The sequence below is a fragment of the Osmia bicornis genome, chromosome 13, assembly GCF_907164935.1.
Source record: "Osmia bicornis bicornis chromosome 13, iOsmBic2.1, whole genome shotgun sequence".
Taxonomy (NCBI): Eukaryota; Metazoa; Arthropoda; class Insecta; order Hymenoptera; family Megachilidae; genus Osmia; species Osmia bicornis.
Genome location: NC_060228.1, coordinates 7,980,022 through 8,004,528, shown reverse-complemented (window position 1 = coordinate 8,004,528; position 24,507 = coordinate 7,980,022). Strand labels below are relative to the sequence as shown.

General features: G+C 42.4%; 1 protein-coding gene across 16 annotated transcripts in view; it reads right to left on the bottom strand.

Annotated features, from left to right (window-relative positions):
- Positions 1-7: 7 nt before the first annotated feature.
- Positions 8-24,507, bottom strand: part of LOC114879092 (serine/threonine-protein kinase MARK2-like) — a 44,357-nt gene continuing 19,857 nt past the window's right edge. For 4 of the 16 annotated variants that reach the window (XM_029193648.2, XM_029193646.2, XM_046288407.1 and 1 more), the window contains exons 3-16: positions 18,094-18,315; positions 17,627-18,005; positions 17,302-17,522; positions 17,106-17,217; positions 16,648-16,760; positions 16,316-16,532; positions 15,801-15,998; positions 14,919-15,120; positions 13,546-13,713; positions 12,304-12,424; positions 11,996-12,084; positions 5,642-5,683; positions 4,361-4,472; positions 8-4,135 (exon numbers count right to left, since the gene is read on the bottom strand). In XM_029193648.2, the coding sequence (XP_029049481.1) occupies positions 3,917-4,135; positions 4,361-4,472; positions 5,642-5,683; positions 11,996-12,084; positions 12,304-12,424; positions 13,546-13,713; positions 14,919-15,120; positions 15,801-15,998; positions 16,316-16,532; positions 16,648-16,760; positions 17,106-17,217; positions 17,302-17,522; positions 17,627-18,005; positions 18,094-18,315 (2,415 nt within the window). In that variant the 3' untranslated portion in view covers positions 8-3,916. The other 12 variants (XM_029193634.2, XM_029193635.2, XM_029193633.2 and 9 more) reach the window with 10 other exon arrangements.

The following is a 24,507-nucleotide window of genomic DNA, read 5'->3' as shown; positions in this document are numbered from 1 at the left end:
CGGGAAGTCATGTGGAAACGAAGTTTAATAATTTCATATTTGACTAAGCGGTAATGTTACATTGTTTGAACGAGATTTTATAAAAATGGCGCGTTCGTTCGACATTCATTAATTAAAATATCGTTGAAGTACGGGTCTTGTTATTCGCAACTAAAATGCGAACGTACAAATCAAAATGAAAATAAAATATATACGTAAACTGGTAGTTGGTGCGTTTTGACTTAGTCTCTTTCCATTACGCGCGTACAATTTCGAAAGGAATCTTAATTGGGAAACAACGTGTGTCACCATTTTATTATAAACGTTTCTGCTACATTTTGTTGGCTAGATACCGATCACCAGAAAACATTTAGCAAAGCTGTATGTACGTACCTATCTACAAATTGTCACGTGTATGTATTGCGCGCGCGGGCGCGTGCAGGGCGAAGTGATACAGCTGGATGGATGACGGAACCGGACCTGATCCGATCAGACTCGGACTTGGATATTCCTGTGTTTCGCTATCCCTTTTACTACTTACAAAATAAAATAAAAATCACAAAAGTTTGTTCGCCGATGCGGTGCAACACGCGGGCAAACGCGACGCGACCAAAGCGTGCGCCCGCCGTTTCTCGAATCGTTAAGGTGTCTTATGTCATCCGTTCAGCCCTCATTTTTTGTTTTTTTTTTTGTTTTAAAGATCTTGAAAATCCATCGGATCTTACAATACTTATCGAGTCACTCCTAACTTCGTTAAACATGTCCATTTCTCGGTAAGCATTGATGATCAATTTACACATGTATTTTGATGAAGCAAGCAAACGGCGAGCGAGCGAACGAACGAACGAATGAATGTACGGTGAATGCGTATTTATATCGTTACAGTGGAGAATTGTTTTCTCAACTACTTGCATCTTTTACAGGGATATACTGTTAATGCTATCGAAGGATCTTACTTTGTAACATTAATTCGTAACCGCTATCGTAAAGATAAATCTTTCTACAGTGTGTCGTGTGTCTTTCGTTATTAATTTTTTTTTCTTTTCTTTCTTTTTTCAACGACGACCACGTTTTCAATTAATACACATAGTGGTGTTATTTCGAGGCGCGATCGCAGTAACGCGCATACATTGTACCCAAAGGAATTCCTCTTCTTCTTCTTCTTCTTCTTCTTCTTTTCCTTCCTTCATTGATTTTTTCTTTCTTTCTCCTTGTCGATGTTTCCTTTCTCTATACTTTCATTTATAAAGGAATCAACGAAAGAGAAGCATTCGAATAGCCTGCGCGGCAATTCGATTCGCTTTGAATTTTGCGCGTCCGTTTTTCGCTCGAAATCGCGTTCGACGTTGCGGAATTCGGATCGAGAACGATGCCGAATTTCATCGACGATTAATCAAAAGGATATCCTCGTCGTTTTCGTTAAATGGTAACGAAAGGAAATTTCGATGCACCTGGTACGTGAAAAAACAGTTCGCTGTGAATCAAAAATTCCCGTCTCGGTGGTCTTTGCTTTTTGCGTGTGAACGAACACAGCTCCGATTAGATTATTTTATAGTATTTAGTATAATTGTGTATCGGTCGTTTGTAATGTTTCTGAAAAGAAGATCACATTTCAATCGACGTGATTTTTCTTTCTATGTGTCTGTGTGTATGCGTGTTAGAAACGTGAAAAAATCATTCGAGTTTTATATTTATTTAAATAAATTAGTAATCGCCTAACGTGTAATGTATTCGATTAATCTTAGGCAAATATAAAAAGATTGTGATATATACTCGAGTCCCGAAGTTTCTCTTTTTTTTTCTTTTTTTTTTTGTATCATTCCTTTGTGTGTGTTTTTTAGTTCACTTTACTCTTTCCTTCATTTTGTTAACTCTCTTTCTTTACTTTGTTCGTCTCACCGTGTCGTTCCTCTTCACCCGTGTTCATTCGTTATTTATCTCGTTTTCATTTGACCATCTTGTTCGCGTTTCTTGGTGTGAGGCTTCATTTATTTGGTTAATTTAGTACCTTCGAATATTATATTATGTATATACACCAAGTTTGTCTCTAGTCGCCTCTACATTTACAATAATTCTAATTTAAGTTGATTCAACCGCGAATACATCTGCGAATAAAAGATTAAATAGCGTAACAGCGTATAGCCAATTACATTACTTAAATATATAATCTTACACGGTATCCTTCGTAGAAATAACAGATCTCGTAATCGACGATGTGTCGTGCGCGCGTGCATTATCTCCTAGGTATACACTGTCGGAATTCATTCGGAGCAAAAAGTACACTTGCGTCTTTAATCGTACTATTTAGATACGAATAAGAATCGTTCGACGACGGCGGCGACGACGACGATGACAATCTTTAATTTAACGTTAATTAATAGCTCCTTTTTTTTTTTTTTTAATATATCTTCCTATCACCTCCTCTTTCTTGTTTAATATTGTGTCGTAATATTATTTATACGCTATTAATAAAAATAAAAATAATTATAATAATAATCATCATCATCATCATCATCATCATAATCATTAGACATTAATTAATTGGCTAACCGCCTATAGTTGTGTTGCATAGTTTTAAACTTATAACGTAGATAAAAAAAGTAAAGTATCATAAAAATATTTGAAAGAGTAAATGGTTCGGCGCGTGCAATGCTAGTTCGCTCGCGTTATTACATTTCACGTTGTTGAGTTTCATTCAACGTTCGACGAACGATGAGTTGTTAATAATTAATAGTTGTGTAAAGGATAGTACTTAGACGAGTAGAATTTTGTTTCATTTTCTTATGCGTGTTCCTTTACAACTTTCTCGAGTAGTTTTGATCGATTATGTACAAACAGACCGCTTGTCTCCTTAAGTGCTTCCTTACAGATATAAAACGTATTTTCGAAAAAGACAACGTTACGAAAAAGAAAGACTGTTCACGTTGTAGGTGTGTTCTGCACGATGATACACGCGTTCGATCGAACGATCAATGATCGTTTCCATCGGCTACGAGTGTCCCTCTATGTATATTATTTTCTCAACGAACACGTTTCTTTTCCATCCACTCCCCCTTTATTCCCACCCGTTCTTTCCTCTTTGTACAGAAAAGCTTCGTTAGACACAGTTGAAGCGCAAAACGCGAATTCCTTTACTTCACCGACCACCCCAAGAAAACCGTCTGGAAAACTTAATACTGCAAATACGAAGCGTTCTTGCAACTTGCCGATGCTCGTTTCGATAGAGTACAAAGAGAGAAATAGAGAAAGAGGGAGTACGACGGTGTACAAGCACGATTTTCAATACTTTTCCGTTCGGTCGTGACGGCGTTCTTCGTACAAACGGAAAGGAATATCAAACAATTAACTCGATTAATCGCGGTCCGTTCTCTCCTCTTGCCGTGTGTTTAAACATTTCCCTCGCTTGTGCTGTCCCTCCCTGCCACTGTCGTGTCTTTCCTTCCTTTCTTCCTGTCCATCATCTCGCGTTCGGTCGTGATATCGAGAACCGATCCCAGTTTCGTTTTGGCACTCGAGAGTATTTGTTGAATACGCGGTTCAATCGTATCGAATCACAGTGTTCCAGTACCTAATATCCGGAAGCCGGGGCACGATTGTTACGCGTTTGTAGATCGGTGTGCGATCGGTGTGAACTTTATAGCTCAGCTCAGCTCGGCTGACGTTACTTTCGCCGTTCGACTGGGTTCACCTGGGTTCGGGATGATTCTGGTTAAACGAAGATCTCTCTGTTCGGATCGGATTCGGATTGGGAACAGGAATCGGTGTCGGACTTGAACGACTGGGAATCGGAAATCGAAGCGGAAGTGGTGGAGGATGAGGAGGATTCGTCCCAGAAGAAGTAATAGTGAAAGTGAACGCTTTCAGACCCGAGTCCGTGTCATCGATCACGAGGGCGTTATGGGTTGGCGCGGGCGGCTAGAGCGCCTGTTGTCGGCAGTCACAGCTTGAGCTCGTTCGCTATCTTGCTGGCAATGTTTTTGAAACCGATCGACGTGCCTGAGATGCGTTTGAACCGTACGCCGTTCAAAGAAAGTCGTGGCAGTTTACAGACTTCGATTTCCCATTGTACTTGACTGTCGGTCGCCGCGTCGCCGTGCGCGCACAGCAGCAGGAACCTTTCGCGCTGTTCGTACTGACACTTATTGGCGTCCAATACCTGAAGCGATCGACAAACGTTAGTTAAACCGTTCATTTCAAACCCAATCAATCAACCTAATATGCCGAAACTAGATTCTCGAGAGTATATATATATATATATATATGTATAACTAACTAGAATTTGCATATCGCTCTTTTTTTCTTTTCTTTTCTTATTACTTCCCGTACGGTGTGAAAGAAACGGAGATAAACCCATTTAGGATGTACCAGTGTGGGTTAATACCTTTCGAATTTCGGACATGATTTCGTTCGGATCTCGACTACTCGTAGTTTTCATACTCCATGTGAAACGTAGACTGCGTGGTTTAACCTGCTCATCGTTAGTGGTTGCTCCGCTGTAACAAAAGAATGTTTTAAATCCGCTCGATTCACGCAAACGATCACGCTCTTGTCCAACATGCGACAGACAATTCATTTTCCGATACTTTCATCGGACAGTTTCGATAGTTTCCTTTTATCTCGCATTCGTCTACCGTATCTCTAACGCGTTTCACATCGTTTCAATTTTAATAAAAAAAAAAAAAAAGCTAATTTCGATATCGAGGCTCAAAGTGTGAACGCGCATCGGTACCAAGGTTCTCTAAACGAGTCGTTGCTCGGCGAAGCTTCGAAGGACGCAACGTAAAAACGTAACACGTAACACGTAAAACGTGATTTGCGTGCATACATGCAATCCGTGTCTCATACACACTGACAAATTAAAAAAGGAAATAGGATCAGTCTTGGGAACTATCACGATCGTTCGTTTCGTCTTTCCACGCGATCGCGATCAAAACTCCACCCCTAAACTGTATAAACTGTGATCTTTGCAAAAGCGTGCAAACGTTTTCTGTTTCTCCTTTCTGTGCTCCATAAACGAGCTAGGCAAAGAGAAAACGCGGTCGCCTCTGTGAGAATATTTGGAGAGCTGCAAAAAGACAGAGATAAAGAAAAAAAAGGAAAAAGCAAAAAAAAAGATATACAATATAGAGAGAGAGAAAAGGAGACTAGAAAAGGTGTGAAAAGCGATTGCGAAAACACCTGGTTCCTACAAACAATTGGCAAGTACGCGAACGTAGGTAATTTCTGTGAATTTGCATAAACACATTTATTAACTCGCAAACGTGTTACTTAACGTAGAACGGTTAGGCGATAAATCACAAACTTGTTAATCGCAAATGCAATGATGCCGAGGGGAAACCAAGTTGGTTCGCGTTTTGTCACGTCTCGTCGAACTCGTTGTTCGAATAACAAAATATTACATAAACGACAAGCGTGTAGATGCTTCAATTTTCTTTCTTTATTCATCACTTTCGAAGCGGTACGAAATTAAAAGTGAAAACCAAGAGTTGGACGATCATGACAAACGAAAAGTGGAGAAAAAGAAATTAGAATTATAAAATTTATAGGAAGAAATAAAAAAAATAATTTAAAAAAAAGAAGAGAAAAAGAAAGAAACGAAGGGATTTAGCTTTAAAAAAATTAGAACGTGTGGACCGTGGTATTATGGTATGCAGCAACGTACCTCACTACTGGGTGCTTGGGGGGTACGGATGGGTCCATGGGGCTGAAATAACAAAACAAAGGTAGTTGCTAACAAACACTAAATATGATAAATCATCGAATCAAATTCAGTTCACGTGTAACCACCACCATTCTATTTTATCACTGCACATCTATCTGTGATAAACGACGAATAATAACGGGAGTATTGGCAGATAAGCCGTATACCAAAGATCGTTTATGTATTTTTTTTCTTTTTTTAATCGTGTAAAACTAATTATCCTTATCGCATAACATTATTATATTTATCATTATTATCACTACCACTACTACTACTACTACTATCACTATTATTACTATAATCGTCGAGTTGTTTCCAACAATTTCATCCTTCCAAGCGAAAACACAAACCGTTCTGTATTTTCAAATTTATATATCAAAGAAAATTTTATTCCTCGAAATGAAACTACTAAAACAGAAATGAAATAAAACAACAATAAAAAAAAGAAAAAGAAAAATACATTGAACGTATTTGATTCTCTTCGACTAGAGGATTCAGAAATAAATTGATACAACACATGTACAAGGCAGTTTTAACATATTTATTAATACGAAATTATTACTATTATTGCTTCTTAAAATTATTTTAAATAATATTTCTACTCAGTTTCTATCGGCTATTTACTGCCCTCCGTTTGTAAAGATCTAAAAGTAGATGCTTTCGTAGATGGACTCGTTCAATATCAGTTCAAAATCAGTTTCGATCAAAGGTTCATCGACGAAAGAAAAAAGAAAAAAAAAAGATAACGAAAGAAAGACAAAAAATAGAAAAGAAAAATAAATTGCTAAAAAATGAATCTCCGAACATTTGGACGGGCATAGAGTTCTGGAGTGCAGCAAAGAGCGTTAATCATTTACAGATGTGCTATATTCGTAAATCTTGCGTATAAACGTATTATATTGTTTCTCTTTTCTTTACTTCGTAAACTGTACACGTATCACACGTGTATACAACGCACAAGACAATCGAAATGCATCGATATCTTTTTTCTCGAGTCTCTCTCGTTGTGCACGTGTACACTATCGATCACGATCGATTCGTGGGTGGCCTTAGGAATGCGCTATCGATTATCTTTCCTTCTTCTTCTTTTTTTTTCCTTTTTTTTCTCCTTTTTCTTTCTTTTTGCTTATAAAATTCTACGATCGCACGCATTCTAGGATCGTTGAACACGGACGAGGAACGGAAAACGTCTGATCCTTCGACGGGGTGAAAATGCATTTACGAAAAAATAGGAATCGGTACCGTACAACGTACCTGCCCCGAGTCTCGGCTTACACAGAACATTCGATAGCCACGATATGAAATGCAAAATGAAGCGGAAAGAAGAAAAAGGAATCACGACGATGTGTCGCCGACGAATAACGCGCGAAGCATGAGAGGTAAAAACGCGCGATCAAACGTGCTCGTGTCACCGTGCAACCGAGCTTCTCGAGAAACTTAGGCACAATCCATTTTTTCGATTCGTTGAAAAAAAAAAAAAAAAAAAAACGAAAAGCTCGAGCAACATCTTGGTCGTTAATTAACCCAAGGCCACTCTCTCTCTCCCTCTCCCTCTCTCTCTCTCGCTCATTCGTTCCTGCATTCGCACTGCTTTCGTGTCTCACTTTTGCACAATGCGTTACAAAAATTTTTTTCTGTTTGTTTTCTTTTTCTCTCTCTGTTTCTTATAAGTAAATGGTACGATAATCGTTACTTAATCGTTCATCACGTACATGCTATACACACCCAGCATAATTATGCTAATTAACTCGTGACGACCTTTGACAAAAAAAAAGAAAAAAAAAAAACTAAAAAAGGAAATTAGTTGCATGATATATCTGTTGCTCCTTCTCGTGTGTTCTCCGTCTCTTCTTTCGTGGTTCGATTATGTGGTTAGGAATGCCTTCGATAATTCACCGTTTTAGCGATTATTCACTGATCGAAAGCGAAGCACGCGTGTGTTCGTCGAATCGCATCGAGCAAGTGTGATGTGTAGCGTGAGAATGTAAACGAGAGATCGTTAGGCACAGCGTCGAGGGTTAGATACAGAGAAACGAAGGATGATTTATACGAGAGTGTGAAAAGTCGCGGGAAAAAGAAACCTTCGTTCAACCGGCGAGGAGGTGCTTTTTGTTTGTCTGATATCGATTCTCGGAAGATTCTGTCTGTCTCTCGCGTCTTCGACGATCGTTCAACCTTTCTTTCCGTTCATTTGCATTAAACAGTTTTACTTTCGCTCGCGAAGCTGTACAAAATACTCGAGGAAATGCAAATACTACGGATATATACCACGGTACAATATATTTACATAAATTACACGCATATGTATATCGCCATATACACGTACAAATATTTGGACGAAAAAATTGATCGACGATCGAACGAAAGAATCGATGCGAGAATCTTCTGTTGCTTTCAAATTGGAACGAAAATTTTCGGTACACGAGGAACGAATATGCTGGATATCAAGAGAAAAAATAAAAGCGAACAAAAGAGAAAATCCATCGATCAGGGAATCTATCACAAAAATTATAATCTCTTGGGATCGAGAAGAACGAAAGTACCTGTAAGACGACTATAAAATAACCATCGAGTCGAACGAAAGAATTTAATTTGTTATCCAACATATTTCATCCAGATTCGACGACAACGCCGTTTCGTGTGATCGATGTGATCCCAGCTAGGGGATTCTCATCGACGGAGAAAGAGAGAGATAGAGAGATAGAGGGTGAAACGGAAAAGAAAATTGTTTAAAGAATACGCTACGTAGGAAGTCACGATTGGCCACTTAGTCAGACTTTAACTACTTTGCCAGTAAAATGTCTGTATATTTGCGGTTGCTTGGTATTCAGCGTGCGGCTCGCTCTCATTTCGTCTCGAGGGAAACAAGGCGAGACTTCAGCCTTCACTTAGAAAACCTGTCAACGTACGAAGAATTTCCATGTACTTTTATCATTTCTTTGATATCGACCGTGTGACGTTTTGTTAGTACAATTATACCACTTTCGTAACGTTTCGTTAAGTTCATTGTAAGAGTAGTCGAGTGCACCGTTTTTTCGTAGTCGTTTATTGTCCACGTTGGACGGGAAAACGTCGTCGGGATTGGAGAAAGCAGCGGACGAGTCGTTTCGTAGAGACGAGAGGAACGCGTGAAACGATGACGACGACGAGAAATAGAATTATATCGAGGCGGACGGTCCTGACGACGCGATACCCTCGAGTATACGCAATTCATTAAAAAAGTCACACTTACAGGCACTGTTCTCTACGCTATCGGTGAAAATCTGAGACCACTCGATTCGTTGATGCATTGTACAATAAATCGAATTATTATCTTTTTCTCTTGAAAAAAGTAAATGGAAAATAATGGAAGATAGCAATTGCAATCGGAAGGCAGTGGTCTCAAATTTTTTGATCGGTAGTGTATGTTGTGTACGATGCGAGCACCACGCACGCGTATCGTATGTTGCAACGATCTCCTTTCTACCCTGTTTTCCCCATGGACTTGACAGCCCTCTTATCGTGTAGCGGCTCTTCACAGACGGAGAAGGGACCAGCAGCGTGATCGATAACGCGACGATAGGAAAAATATTTCGATGGAAAACGGACGCGGTTCGAAAAGGCTATTTGGAAGTTAACTCTAAAAGCTATTGCTACGTACGAGAGAAGTGGATCAACGAACGATCGAGGCTCGTCGAGTTTACCATACAGGGGAGGGAGGGTGTGTATGGTAAAAAGGAAAACGAAGCCGAAGTACGTCACGACGAACACGTATAAAAATAGAAAGAGATTAGGTAGTATATGTATGTCTTTCCAATGATGAGCGGCATAAATAGTGCACACGTTCGCTATAGCTGGCAGGCTGAGTTAGGAAAAGGCACAAGTGTTCAAACGCTATGTCTAAGTGGATAAGGCGCGCCTTCCTGCATCGTCGCGCGTCAGGAAGACATTTCGTGTTTGAAAATTCTCGGGATTCGCGCATGCTACGAACGCGAAATGGTCGCGTTCGGTGCACCACAGTTGTTTCATTCGCAAAAACAAAAACAAATAAGAGAACAAAATAAAAAGGAAATAAAACAGAGAAAAATTTAAAAAAAAAAAAAAAAAGAAAGAGAGAAGTAGATAAACATTGTCCGTAAACGAGGAGCGAAAGGGTTGCCTCTCGCTTCTGGATCATGGCGATGCACCACAGAATAACGGAGCGATTATACGCGCTTTACTTCCTTTGTTTTTCTCGTAGCATTTTCATTTCTTTGCATATTGTTTCTCTCCAACGCATATCCCGATATCCGTGGACCCGTTGACCGGTAACGCGGACCTGTTTGCCATTCTTCCGGCCGGATCGAACACGCGTTAGGCTCGTTGGGCATGCTGAGTTCGCGCGAGCTCGAGAGCGCGCGCATTGGTCGTTTAGTTTCGCGCTTGTCTATGGCCTTTGTTTGACGGAACTCGAGCGAAGCCAAGCTTTAATCGGTTCATGTCCTGTAGCACAGAATACACCGGTATAAATTAATTCAAGTGTTCAGAGAATATTAAGCGATGCACCAATGGCTATGCTGTCTCGGTTAAAAATCGGGCATTCTTTCTAACATATTATCATATTTCTCTTGTTCTATTCTTGTTTCTCATTATTTTATTTTTCTTATTCATTTATTTGAAATCATTATCGTCTTTTCATCGCGTTCATCGCCGATGCGTACAGTGACCATATCATGAAAGTACATAAATAGCGCGTTTTCTGTTTCAAACGACGAACCGTATTTTATACTCTCGTTATTCTGTGGCCTCGCGGCTCCTCGCGCAATTCACCTGACTCTCGGTTTCGTACACCGTAAATGTATCCTCGTCTGTTCTACCCGGCTAAACAACAATCGCGCGAATCGTCGCAATCGCGACTGATATACTGTTTTCTTTACTGTTCCACGTGACAGAGTGAGAGGTGTCCCATTTTATCGAGTAGGTAAAGTACTAAAAAGTCAAGGATATACCTCGCTACAAGTCGAGTCAAAAAAAGGGATGCACAATGAATATGCGAGGCGGCCTGAACACGGGCCAAGCAAACATTACTTTCGTCGACGAATCTCTCTCAGGGCTTTCTCTGTTTCAACAAAATGGACAGCGCTCGTGCGCGTTAAGCGAATACGCTCGGATATACGGGCATAGAACGGATAACGAATACGTTTCGCTGAGAATCGGTCTGATCGTTTGGCAACGAATCGTATTCTTCTTGGGAAAGGACAGATACAGAGGCAGTGAAACAAAGAGAAAGCATGAGAGAGATCGAGAGAGATAGCGAAAGAGATAGACAGAAAGAGAGAGAGAGAGAGAGAGGCTATATAACGTTCGGTCTACGAAGAATCGAACTAAGGGTGCTAGAAACCTTTCAAGCAGAGATGTTTATGAGGCAAAGAAACGCTAAAATTATTACGTGAACGCGGTTTTCACTTTAGAATGAATTGAAAGTAGCGTATAAAATAAAGACAAAAGATAAAAATAAAAAATTAAGTAAAAATTATATTTGACATCGCGAATAAGCAACGTGATTTCGTGGCTTTCACTGATAATGGTCGCTGCTCGCTCATCGGATTGCTAGGCGATCATACTCTTCTATCATTCTTTTTTTTTTTTTTTAAATATATTCTTTTTCTCTTTGTAATCGTGATACGGTACGTATACGTGTACAGAAATTCATAATTAATCCGATAATAGAAATGTATGTCGTATCAGCATACAGTTTTTCAGAAAATTACATAGTCATTGTGCATCCTTAAAAACAGAAATGTCATATTTGCATGCAAAACCGTAAGGTTCGACTCGTTTGTCAACTATTTGCAGCATGAATATAAATACAGTCCAAAATCGTTTGTTTTCTTTTTTTTTTTTTTTAAATCTTTTTACAGGATCAATTTCTACGCATGCATCGAAGGTCCACTGCAAAAGCTGCCGTGTTGTATGCTTTTCTTTACGCTATTTACATAGAGACGGAATCGGATCGTTGGAAATCGTATGATTTATGGAAGAAAGATCGATAGTCGTTTCAAACTTTCATTCCCGAAACAAAATGTTACTTCCAAATGTTAATTTCATTTATGTCTTTGAAAAACAAAAAAATATGTTTCCTTCGCTCATTGAAATGGTATCGACGTTACGAAAAGATACTCGGCCAAAGTTCGATCATGACGTTAAGAAGTGTATCTTTGAACGAACGGTGGTACTTTACAGTGGTACATGTACTAGCATGCTGTCAGATATTAAAGAAAAAAAAAAAGGAAAAAAAAAAACAAGAAAAATCCGTCTGTATGATTTACATACGTTTAACGAATCGATAGAACTTACCGTTTGGAGAACCTCGAGGATAATTTCGAGAAGAAGGACGGTCTCGCTAGTGGGCTAATTGCATTCGTATCCTGTGTATGCGTGTGACCCTGAAAAAAATTATCGAATACAGTAATTGGCGATAATTATATCAAACGACCGAAGGATATAAATCTATGATTTTTATGATTGGTCAGTTATATAAAACGATGGTATACACGGGTCGATACCTTTAAACCTCCCTGAACGATCACGAAATAAATGAAATAAAATACAAGATATTTGTTTCCTGAATTTGAAAATTTATTGAAAGACGTTCTCGTACGAACCTGAGTATGATTTCGCTGAGCTCTGTTCTGGCCAGAATGGAACGTGCTACGGCTTGGAACATTTCGAGGAAATGCTGGTGTTGTAGGTGTTGCCAGTCTATTGCTTGGAGACACGCCCAAGCTAATTAAAAAGAAGGATTTTTATCACGTTAAAATTGGCCGACGACGATCGTTACGCGTATATACGTATTACATATGTATAATTATATGTACATATAAAGAATAATTGCATCGTTCGTGTCGCTTCGTTATCAGCAATTTGTGCACAATTAACGAGTAACACAAGTAGACCTTTCGTTTCCGTTCAGCGTATCTTTCGTTACAGAAGAAGCTAGAGACAAGATGCAAATAAAGATAAAGAAAAAGTAAAGTGATAAATCTTCGTCATTCGCGCGAAATCGTTTGGGGATAATTAATTATAAATATTATAAATGCACAAGCGATGTCTCTACGTCTTGCAAAATCAAGCTTCGACAATTTCAGCTAAAGAAGCGGAACTCTGGACAAATTAGCTCGCGCTAATCATAAGTTACATTACAGTCGGGTACGTGATGTATTGAAACAGTTTGCGTTTGTTTGTGCATGCGACGACAGAATGTACGATCGAACGAAGTTGGTCCGTTTCATTAACTACGCGACAACGAAATCCGCAATTTAAAAAAAAAAAAAAAAAACAAAAGAAAAAAATAAGAAAACTTTTGCTCCCGATATTTGCTTCTTTCGTATTAAGAAACACACGCACGAGATTGCACAACTGCGTTCGCGTTCAACAATAAGTGCGATAAATGAGAAATGAAATGGTGATCAAAGCGGATGATCAGAATGTGGAAAACTAACAACGAACAGCATGCAAGTTAGAAACGTAAGTTAGGCAAAAAATGAAGTAAAATGACCAGAAACTGTCCTAGAGAACCTACGAGGACAACTTTACAAGTGTCATAGAACATCTGGACGGCTATATCGGTATGATTTATCGTGTAGACTACAACTCCTAGTTACCCTAAGAGAGTTAGTGGCCCAAGAAAGAAAAAAAAAAAAATCGTATCCGAATATTTCTCGCAATACAGGGTGCTCCAATAGTCTATCGTACCGTTGCACCGATTATCGTTAGGAAACTAAACGTGTCACAATGTTTTGTCAGTAAAATAATTATTCGGATCGATAGATTGCACGTTAGACTTTTGGCAGCATCTAGTAGAGGAATGTATACAGGTTGGCTGATAAGGCTTTCGGGACCTGTACCTCTGTCTAAGAGGGTCAGCAGTGGCGAGTAAGGAGTTGTGGGCGTTGCGTGGTTGTGGGTCCAGTAGTGAATGGTCGCTGGGGGGTACGCCAGTCGAGGAACGGTGACCTGCGCTGATGCTCGCAGACTTGGTGTGACCCCGCGTTGGTCTAGTGCCCTCGCCCAGGCTGTGTAAAAAACTAATCAACAAACTGCCCGGCCCTATTTCTTCTACAAAATCTACACAGCAATTCTTTCTCGCGAATTATCGACTTAACCCGTTCTCTTCGAATTTTTCTGCATCGAAACTTCGTAGCTCTGCGCTACGTACACAATCCCGAATGCGTTACGTCTTCTCGTCGTCTAGACGACGAATCTTGCTAGATTTTTGCTTTGTCCAACCGATCTATCGTATGTACGATGGGATACAGGATACAGGAACAGTCAGAGAAAATTAGAGAAGAGAGAAGGGGAGACGAACGAATCGATATACAAGTTGAAGATCAGAGGAGTTTGTGTACATCGACGAGAAACGATGAAAGGATAAAGGTGTAATTTCGCCTCGTGTTACGAACGATCGTTGTTCGCGAGAAACTCTACGACAAAGGGTAACAGAATATGAGGCTAAAACATAAGGATGACGTATGTATGATGATGTTAATGATTGTTTCTATACACACAGACTGGTAGATCTAGATATACGTTTTTGTAAAAACAGAGTAAAGAGACATGTGAAAATGTAACTGTGGCTCGGTATAAAATTCTTAGCAAGCATCTGTATAAATGTATACACGTCTGATCGAACTATATGTTTCAATTAATCCGTCAAGCCATAAAGAAAGTGGTCTGCGATGAGAACGATCGACAGGCAGCAGCCAACATGCTAGAGCAATGCAACAAACAAAGAAACTCCCTGGGGCTTAACGACAGATTTATTTCTGTTATCGGGATCGATCGGTTTCTCAACGATTATCATCGGGGTCTGTTTTTAGTTCGCTTAACGCACGAGCAAATCAATCACCTGTTGAGGGTTAGTCGGTACAATGAAAATAATTGTTTTTAGTCAAAACGAGACACTGCAAATTATGCGAATCACAAACCAAACATTCAGGTGTGCGTTAAAAAATTTATATTCGATTGATGTGTACACTGGATTTAAACCCTTTCGTTGCGTAACAGTCGCGAATGGGTCTGTAAAATCAGACAAATAAATTTGTTTACTTTATACGTGGTTATGCAACGAAAGGTGTACGAAATCGTATAGATCCAATGAACCATGAATCGTTCCGCTAAATCGCGCGACTTTCTTTCGCTTCTTAACTTAACATATGTTTAATTGGAAAAAAAAAATAATAGTATATATGATTTAAGAAACAATTGGATGTCACTATACCTGGGTGCGTCGTTGGTTCTTTCGGTAGACGAGGAGGACGTTTTTGCTTGATCGTAAGAGATGGTACTACGTCGACCAACAGAACCAGGGGCAGGTGAGGTGAGTGGCCGACCACCACCTACCCCTGCATTCATCGTGTTGCTCTTTCCTGCCCATCCCCTACCACCGGGACTTGTACCCACGCCTAGAATGAACATTGTCACTGCAAGCCTCATTAGATATAGTTCAACACAAAACAAAGCAGCGTACTTGACTAAATTATAAAAAGGCACGGCAACGAGGGATTAGAACGCAAGGAAATAGCGCAACGTCTCATCTGCATCCGTTTAAATGATCCAAATCTAAGATCTTTGTAATCGACGAATGATATCCTCTCTTGAAGAGGGTTTCGAATGAAAGCAGATGCGACGTTGAAATTATAGACATGTACGATAAGAACTTTCTAACTCTAGATTAAACATTTGCAATTGTATGATTCATGATTTACGAAATGTATCAATATTTCGATCGATGCGATCTATGCTACAAACAGGTTGCATCTATCGTCTAACACGTATCTAAGGTATTGAAATTTAATCTAGAGTTGAATGGTAAATTAATCCTCGAAATGGAAAGGTTTACGGTATTAGGAGCACGAGTGGCGTGACATTAAGAGAAAAAAGAAGACAAAATAAAGAAATAGAGATAGAACGTAATTAAATTCCAAATAAATTGAAATTCATTTTGAATGGATTAGGCGACGAGTAACCTTATCCAAAGCAGATATAATTTTGCTAAAGCTTAACAAGTACAGCGTCGCAAAGAACAAATTAGACAAATTGTCGCAAAAATTGCATTAAAATAAAAATTAATAGTTACGGGATAAGGAAAAAAAGAACTCACTGGTATCTAATTGGCCTGGACTGTTTTTAGGAGCCGAGGGTCGGCTCGCGGATACACGAGCACTGTTCTCCTTGATCGTGGCCGCGTCCACGGTATTTTGTCGTTTAAAATTACTACCGCTGGTTCCAGTCACGGTGCCGCCGGTTGTAGCAGTCGCGTGATTATGGTTCGTTGCGTTTCCTGGACTCGGTGCTGTTCCTAACAGCGTGAACAACACGGTTTAGCGAAATCAGAACACAACAAAGAGCGCGGGTCAACTGAATAATCGTAACTCGGGCTCGATACACCAGTAATCCCTTAAATCCGTTAAATTAATTCTCTGTAACTTGACAATATTATAAATTCTCCTCGCGACGAGACGTTCTTTTCTCTTTCTCACCCTCTCGTTCGACTCTTCTTACCTAAACGTCTGCTTCTTTCGCGTCAACACGACACACGGTTCGATAACCGGACAATAAGTTTGATAGTACAACTCGAACGGGACCGAGGTAAAGAAGAGAACAGCATTCACTTACGAAGCGTTTCAAGACCGGACGAAACTCGTCTACTCGGTTTTGGATTGCTAGCGGAAATACTTCTGTGAACACCTCTGTGAGACGGGCTTTGCACCGCGCCACCTGTTCCTCCTCCGCTTCCTCCTCCTCCGCCTCCTCCGCCGCCGCCCGAACCAGCCTGCGGTGGAATGTTGCGCAGCGACAACGAACTGCCTGACCGCGAACCGTCCGATTCAGGCTACGAAACATCGATCATAGTTCAGTTTAAATCCTCGATCGTTACCTGCTGACTCGATTTCTACGTACGAGCGGAGATATTCTCGATTTTTTCTCTTTCTTTTAAATCCACTTACATCGGTCGTCTTTCTTCCTAACAATAAGTATGTGGCGAACACGTCGTCGTACTTTGCTTGCCCTAACGAATCTTCGATTTCGCTCCTCGTGTATCCCATGCTAGCCAGGGCCTCTAAAACAAACAGGCGTAGCGGCATAGTCACAACCACTAGGAACATCGAAATAACAAAAAAAATCGACCCGGAACGTGGCGCGAAACTTCGCATGCTAATTCTAATTAAATCCGTTTCGCGTATACGCTAATCGATCGTGACAAACAAGGGTGGGCGGCTTTCTAAAGGAAAACTCGAACGATCGTTACACAATGAACAACATACAAATTTTAAAGAGGGAAACGATCTCTACCACTGCTAATGTTTACAAATGGCACAAGAGCGGCACGTAACGTTATGCAACTTTGTACTTTCTATATACGATTAATAAAAATACAATAAATAGTAAGTTTTTATGTACATACTGGCAGACTCACCTATCCTCTTGTGGTCTTTATAATCTGGTTCAGGTTCTAAGTACGGTTTCAATTCGTCGTCGTCGTATCCCATGTTCATCCACTTGTCTTTCATTATAGTCTAAAAAATAAAAGTAAAGAAAGAAAGAAATTAGAAGATGAATCGCTATAAAATCGTATCCATGTAAATATGTTTTACACGTACCTCTAAAGAAGCCCGTTTCGTCGGGTTGAGCACCAAAAACTTTTTCAAAAGGTTTTCGCAATCGGTGGACATGTAAAACGGGATCCGATATTTTCCTCTCAACACCCTTTCCCTTAGTTCCCTCAAGGTCGAGCCGTCAAAGGGCAACGAACCGGACACTAAAGTATACAATATTACTCCCAACGACCAGACGTCTACTTCGGGTCCGTCGTACTTTTTACCTGTCGATGAACGAGCATCGTCAATGTTGCTTCCCGTCGAGCGAACGACTCGAATGAAGTGTTATGAGAAAATGAAAAGACGGATAATTTATGGGAGTATATACCCTGAAAAAGTTCGGGTGCTGCGTAAGGCGGCGATCCACAAAAGGTGTCCAACTTGTTGCCCGGTGTGAATTCATTGCTAAAGCCGAAATCAGCGATCTTGATGTTCATCTCGCTGTCGAGCAACAGATTCTCCGCCTTCAAGTCCCTGTGAATAATCTTTTTTTGATGGCAGTATTGCACGGCAGACACGATCTGCCTGAACTTAGCTCTCGCCTCCTTCTCCTTCATTCGACCGTGTAGAACCAAATAATCGAACACTTCGCCGCCGCTAGCATACTCCATAACCAGGTACAGTGTTTTCTCCGTCTCGATCACTTGGAAAAGCTTCACTATGTTCGGATGATCGAGCATCTTCATTATTCTTACCTCCCGGAATAACTGGAAGGTAATATCAAAATTCCGTTTATTTATCGCTTCTTATCGCTTTTAATAATTAAGAATAATTGATGAAACGAAAGGGTCTTACCTTTTGAAGGCTACCGGGATTCAGTTGAGTCTTGTCGATAATTTTGATAGCCACTTCTTTCCCGGTGGGTACATGTTTGGCAAGTTTTACCTTGGCAAAGTTACCCTTACCAATTGTTTTGAGTAATTTGTACTTGCCAATGTGGGGCTCCTCCGAGGTCCGACTCCTCGAGGAGAGCCGACCACCGCTACTCGACACTCCCACGCCATCCCCTGTCTGTAACTGACGGAAATCCTCGCTTTTAACGTGAACAAAAAAAGAAAATTCGAAACAATACGTACAGAGATACACTTGGCGATTACTCTCGTTTGCAATAAATTGTACGACGCGATAAGGTAATACGGTTAAAGTGGTTATTAATTTCAATCCGTAGACGTCGTACAGAATTCGCTTTGACACTTGGACTTATCAAATTTCACGATCGCGCATCCTTGTATTTATTTACGCGTTACACGAGCACACTTGACATTTCCAGGGACGGGCAATCGTCAATGGAATTAATTGAAGCTCGTTAAAGCTGCACCAGATACAGATTGTTTTCAACGAAACGCGACTGGTTATTTTGCTCGAGGAGTAAACCTATCCGTTGTAATTTTCAACGAGAAACGATAGAAAGAAAACAAAAAAACAACGATAAATGAAACAGAATTTCGATACGTCTGATTATACACGTCCATTTTCACTGCTCCGATCGACGCGTTGAAATGCAACACGATTTCACTTTGGTTTCGTGTCGCGCTTATTAGAAATATTTTACTTTCGATTCCTTGCAATCGACTGGTTGTCGAAGGCGTGTAGAAAAATTAAAAGAAAAAAAAAAATAGGCAAACGGAGAAAGGTATGTTAATTTCAGTGAAGTCAATTACCCGCGTGTGGCCACGAGTGACCATCTTGCAAGAGGTGGCCGCAGCAACTTTCGAGGCCGCCAGCTTGACCGATGATCTCTTCGACGGGTCGAGAGACGAGAAGATCGACGCGAAATCAGAAACGACGAGGTATCACTTCAGCTCGTGGCGCATCTGAGACGCTCACGTAACCACGATTATAAACCCTCGATTTTCGACACGACGAAAACGAATTATTGTCTCGAAAGCGCGAAGAAAAGGCTCGATCGAGCGAGACGATCGAACATAGACGCTCTCTCTTTCATCCTCGTTACTCCGACCAATTCGATCGGTTCCAACTGCCTCGAACGACGAGTGAATATAAAATTACGAGTATCGAGACACGAAGCGTTTATCGTTCTTTCGCGTTAAAATCGATAACGTCGCGACGACGTGAGATAAAGAAATCTTTTGGTCCTTTGCGGGGGATAATTCTTTATGATCCTCATAATCAGGTACACGGGTGTACTTTTATTGGTCGATATAGTTAAGAAAAGTGAAAAGTTTCGAAGGAAAGTAGAAAAGAAAGAAAAGTTTTCTCGGCGCGAGGAGGTGAGGTTGAGCGTTAACGAAAGTGGCAAGTAGAGAAGGGTTTCGAAGAGACAGTCGTCGGGCAACCTTAAAACTGCGATCGTCCAAAGTAAAACGCGACGCCTTTTCGTTCGAGATGGTTTCGAACGAACTGAAAAAGTATCGAAACGTCGAAAATATTAATGGCGAGGAATGGAAGGTTATCTATCGTTCGCCACGCATCACCGGGCACAGCGATCCGCCGTATTTGCGTTGAAATGTTTGTTCGTTCGCACAATCACTGGCACGAAACTTTGTAGAATCCGTGAGAGGAAATGTTCTGCGGAGAGGCGCGGCACCGATTCTCAGAGGATTCGCAGTGGATTCGCAAGGAGAACGGAGCGTGGTGCACGATGACTCGGCAGCGAGTACGCGTCGACCAAGTCGTCTTCGTGGTTTGTTCGAGGCGTTAAACGTAACGGTTTGTGGGATGATTGGAAGAGGCTCGAAGCTCGGCAAAGGAAACACCGATCGACGATCGAAGAAATCGAGGCTTCGGAGGCGTGCCATGGATGCGTCTGACGTCACTGATTACGACGGCCGGTCTTGGTGGGTCGGTCGGATCAACCGTGGATCGAGTGAAACGCATTCTTGTTGACGTCCAACTTGATGATCGTGGATCTGACGAATGGAAGAATCCGAAGGGGAAGGCGACACTTGGACACGACACGGATTCACCAAATAGACAAGCGGAAAATCACAAACACGACGGCGGAGGCTGGTCGTCGTCGCGGTCGTCCGACGACGACCGTGTACGCGACTACCTTCTCGGCGTTGGGTTATTCGAGCGGACCGAGACGTTTGTCGGCCAGAGAGGAGCGCACAACCGAGGGATGCGAAAGGAGAATCAATACGCGTAATGCCGCCACCCCCTGCTGCTGCTGCTGCTGCTGCTGCTCCTGCTGAAAGCGTGGAAGCGAACCACCCTTGAAAGCCCAGCTTTACGAACTCTCTCTCTCTCCCTCTCCCACTCTTTGCTTCCCTTCGCGAGCTACCCCGACACGATCACGGCGACGACGACGACGACGACGACGACGACGACAACGGCGGTGGCGACGACGACGACGATGACCACGACGATGCTCTACGCATGCGCTTACCACGGAAATAAGTGCCACCACCGTTTCTCTATCCCACCATTCCAACCCCTCGACGAGACTCTCGGTTTTCACCAGCAGTCCGCGCGAACGAAACAGCTTGCCCCTTTTACGAGGGTGCACGCGCCCGCGCGATCGAAACCAAGTTTCGCCCCCGGTCAGCTGATCACCCTGACGAAACAACTTTTTCAACTCGAAGATTACAAGTAGATAAATCAAACCACTGTTGTTCGCTTCTGAAGAAACAATAAAGGACACATTAATTTCTGAATTTGAACGCGATATACATATACTTTGAGGCTGTTGGTTCGAGAGAAGAAAAATAAGAAGGAAACGATCCGCGTAACGTGCGGATGGTTAATCGACTTTGATAGGTCTCACGATCGTTAGGCGATACGCCTTCGCACGATACGAGCCAGGGAAGCCATCCGCGTTATTTTAGCTCGAACGGATGAAGCGCAGACTGGGCAAGCGAGGTGCGTGAGCCAAGCGCGCAGATGCGTTCACGCTGCACTCGACTGCTCACCGAGGGATCGAATACTATGTCGATGAACGTATGATCGCGTGCTTCCCGTACAACGGGGATGCCTAGCGTCGTCAATTTTTCTTTCGCCTAGCAAATTAATTTCTCTCTTTAACCCTTCCCACCCTCCCAGGGTTTACCTTTATTTACCGTTGTTGTTCGATATAAACAATATCTACCTCCTTTTCATTTTGACCACTCTTCTGCATGATGTCTGACAATGGCCTTAGTGCATTGTTGATCACGTTGCTCTGCCGTTGTTGTTGTTGCTGTTGCAGCAGTTGCTGCTGCTGCTGCTGCTTCTGCTGTTGTTGCTGTTGCCGATGATCTTTTTTCGTGATGATGGGCCGTGGGAATGCACGAGTTTGCTGTACCCTAGGGTGCGCACGAAGGGGCACTTCCGTTTCCTGCCCTCGCCTCGTGTCCGAGGCCGTCCTCGATAATTTCGTAGTGGGTTTCTTCGTCGCCACGCCGGTGTTTCCCGTCGAGTTCCTCGTCGCGTCTCCTCGGTGCAACGTGGAGGCCCTTTTCGTTTTAATTCACCATAATCACTTACAACATTCTCGATGCATCTACGATTCTTTTTAAGGGGACACGCGAATCTAAGGGACGTTGATAATCCGATAATACTTGAATCTTCTCCTCGAAGGAGTATGAAATGGAAAAGAAAAAATGAGAAAGAAAGAAAAGAAAACGGAAGGGTCGCGTTACGATGAGTAGAGAGAAAATTTTACCCCTCGGCCTCGTCGTCATCCGTCACGTTTCGAAGTAGATCCTCGTGTTCCCTGTATCGAAGGTCCCTGTATTGAATTTCCGATTCGAAATCGGAGCTGATCTCCAATGGACGCGTTCTGGCCGCGAGTGTGTCCATTTCGATGGCCTTGACCTGCTGCTCCAAACGTTGAAGCATGTCGGTGCTTCCCGTGGCGGAGCCCTTCGGTTGTTTCAAGATCAAATTCAGACTATCTCGAGGCACCGCGATCGGCTGAATGATCTTCGAGGCTCTGAAGGCCATCAGTTTTTCCCCGATATTCGGGTCCATCGTGGGGCTCGCCGGAAGCGTCTTTCTCGCGGCGAGAGGCGGAGTTCGAATCTCGGCGGAGTTCGAGGAACGTTCGACGTTCCTGGGGACAGGATTGGCAGAGTTTTTCTTCTCCACCACTTGCAGACCGCGATCATCCTCTACCAGTTCCCATTGCTTCAGGTTATCGAACGCCGTGAGAGGTGCGGCGAGTCTTCCACTCGCGGCTGAATTATCACTCGTTTCCTTGCTCCGTCGAGGCATCGCACGACGCTGATTGTCCGTCATCGCAACAACGCTCGTTGCGACGTTCTTGCGACCACTTTGCCCTCGAATAGAGCCTCTGTTCGGATGCGACCGACAGAACAAATTATCCCGATCGTCCATGGCGCAGAATTCACTCGGTCACGCTTTTGGCCAGCTTTTTCACCCACCAGTCAAGAAGAAAGAACCTCTCGTCTTCCGCTCGATACGCGACCAGCCTTTCCTCCTCGCGTCCTCCTGTCCGGACTCTTGGCAAACTTTTAAACGGACCCACGTGATCCTTCAACATGGACTCGTCGAACGAGCGGATCAAAGTCGACGGGCTGGTTGTCGGCTCGATTTCTGTTAGAAAAACATTCGTTATCCTCGTGAAGAATCCCACGGGCTTGCCGATTCACGTTGATCGATCCACGGGTCGACGATACGACGATATACCACCACTATCGACAGGTTCACATTTACCCAAAACCCGAGCACGAGACACGATCTTTCAACGATCCTCTCCTCTTCCTTCGTTGCCACAATTACATGTATAAATATCGACAAGCAAAAAGCAGCGACGCGTACAGACACACTTGTTGGAGGACACGAAAGCTTTCCACCATCGAAACACACGATTTTTCTAAAAGTCCCTCCGCTTGTTGCCCCGTAAACTTTGCTCCTGGCCAAACAACTTTGCTTAGTCCGTCGTTCGAAAGTTTCTCAGGCAACAAGGTACTCTTGATTTTTCTTTGTTGTAACAACTACGCGAGTCCTTAACGAAAAAAAAGAACCCAAAAAAAGAAAGAAAAAACAGTGGGATTTAACGATATCACGAAAATGGGAACATTACGACGCATCGAACGATAAAGGTGTGCGCACGCACCTTATACTTTCAAGCTGTTGACTCAACTTCGCGGCTTTATTTTACCTCTTGGCTTATCGCTCGGTAGCCGCGAACTCGCGTTCAAACAGTAGATACGTTTTAAACGATTCCGACCGTACGCGGCTGACACGTTTCGCTCGAGAACCCGCTTCTCTCTTCGAGCAGAACCAGGTGCTCGATGGAAAATTTGGTATAGAAACGTAGCGCGAACTACTCGTTTCCGTCGACTACGAAAAACGCGAAAAGAAAACGGGAAACTCTCGAACGGGAACGATCGAATCGACTCGCGAGCGCCGTGCAAGAAAATTTCGAGATTAAGAACGTCGCGATTCGACGACGCCCGATCGAGAACGACCTTTCCGTTCGCTTGATCGATCGTTATCGTCGGGCGGAGCGATAACGCGCGGAACCGATCGCGCGATAATGCGACATACTGGATCCACCTAATGAAACGCACTTGATTTCTCCTCCGAAATGCACCATGGAAAGCAAGACTTTACGCAGAATTAACGAATCGCTGGAAGGAACGATGAAAGGTTGAACACGGACGGCCGGCTACGAAGAACTGGGTCCATTTCCCCCGAACGATAAGCGCTCGACCGGCCAACTTGACTTCGTCAGACCGTTATCAGCGGTAGATGGTGATAAGCGATACCGTCTACCTAACTCAGACCGGATACTCGCTGCGAGAATCTTTCGAACACGCTCGTTTCAAGGAAAATATGTACACTGCGTACCTAATGCAAATTCTTGCCATTTTTCGCTGGAATTTAAAGATTCAAATAGGAAAAAGAGACGTCTAACGAATAGAAATTCCGCGTCATTAAACAAGAGAAATTTCTACCTGTTGGATGTGTTTGTTCAACCCGCGCATTCTACTATCTCGAGTGCCTTACATCGTTCGTAATTACCTTGAACGTTTTTCCCTCGACAGAGTCTACCTTCCTCGAAGGACGCCGACTGCTGATCGACTTTCGATCGAATCGAGATTTCTGATAATTGGAGGAAAAAAAAACCGCGTCGAACACGTTGGACTGGTGTCAGGAAACGGGAACGATTCGCGGGATCGAGTCAACCTGGTGATTCAGATAAGAGATTCCGATTCTATAGCGAACGCGTTTCGTCACCGCGATATTCCGACGTGCGCGCGAGTCAAGCAAAATTAGAAACGCGTCGCTTTGAAACTGCAT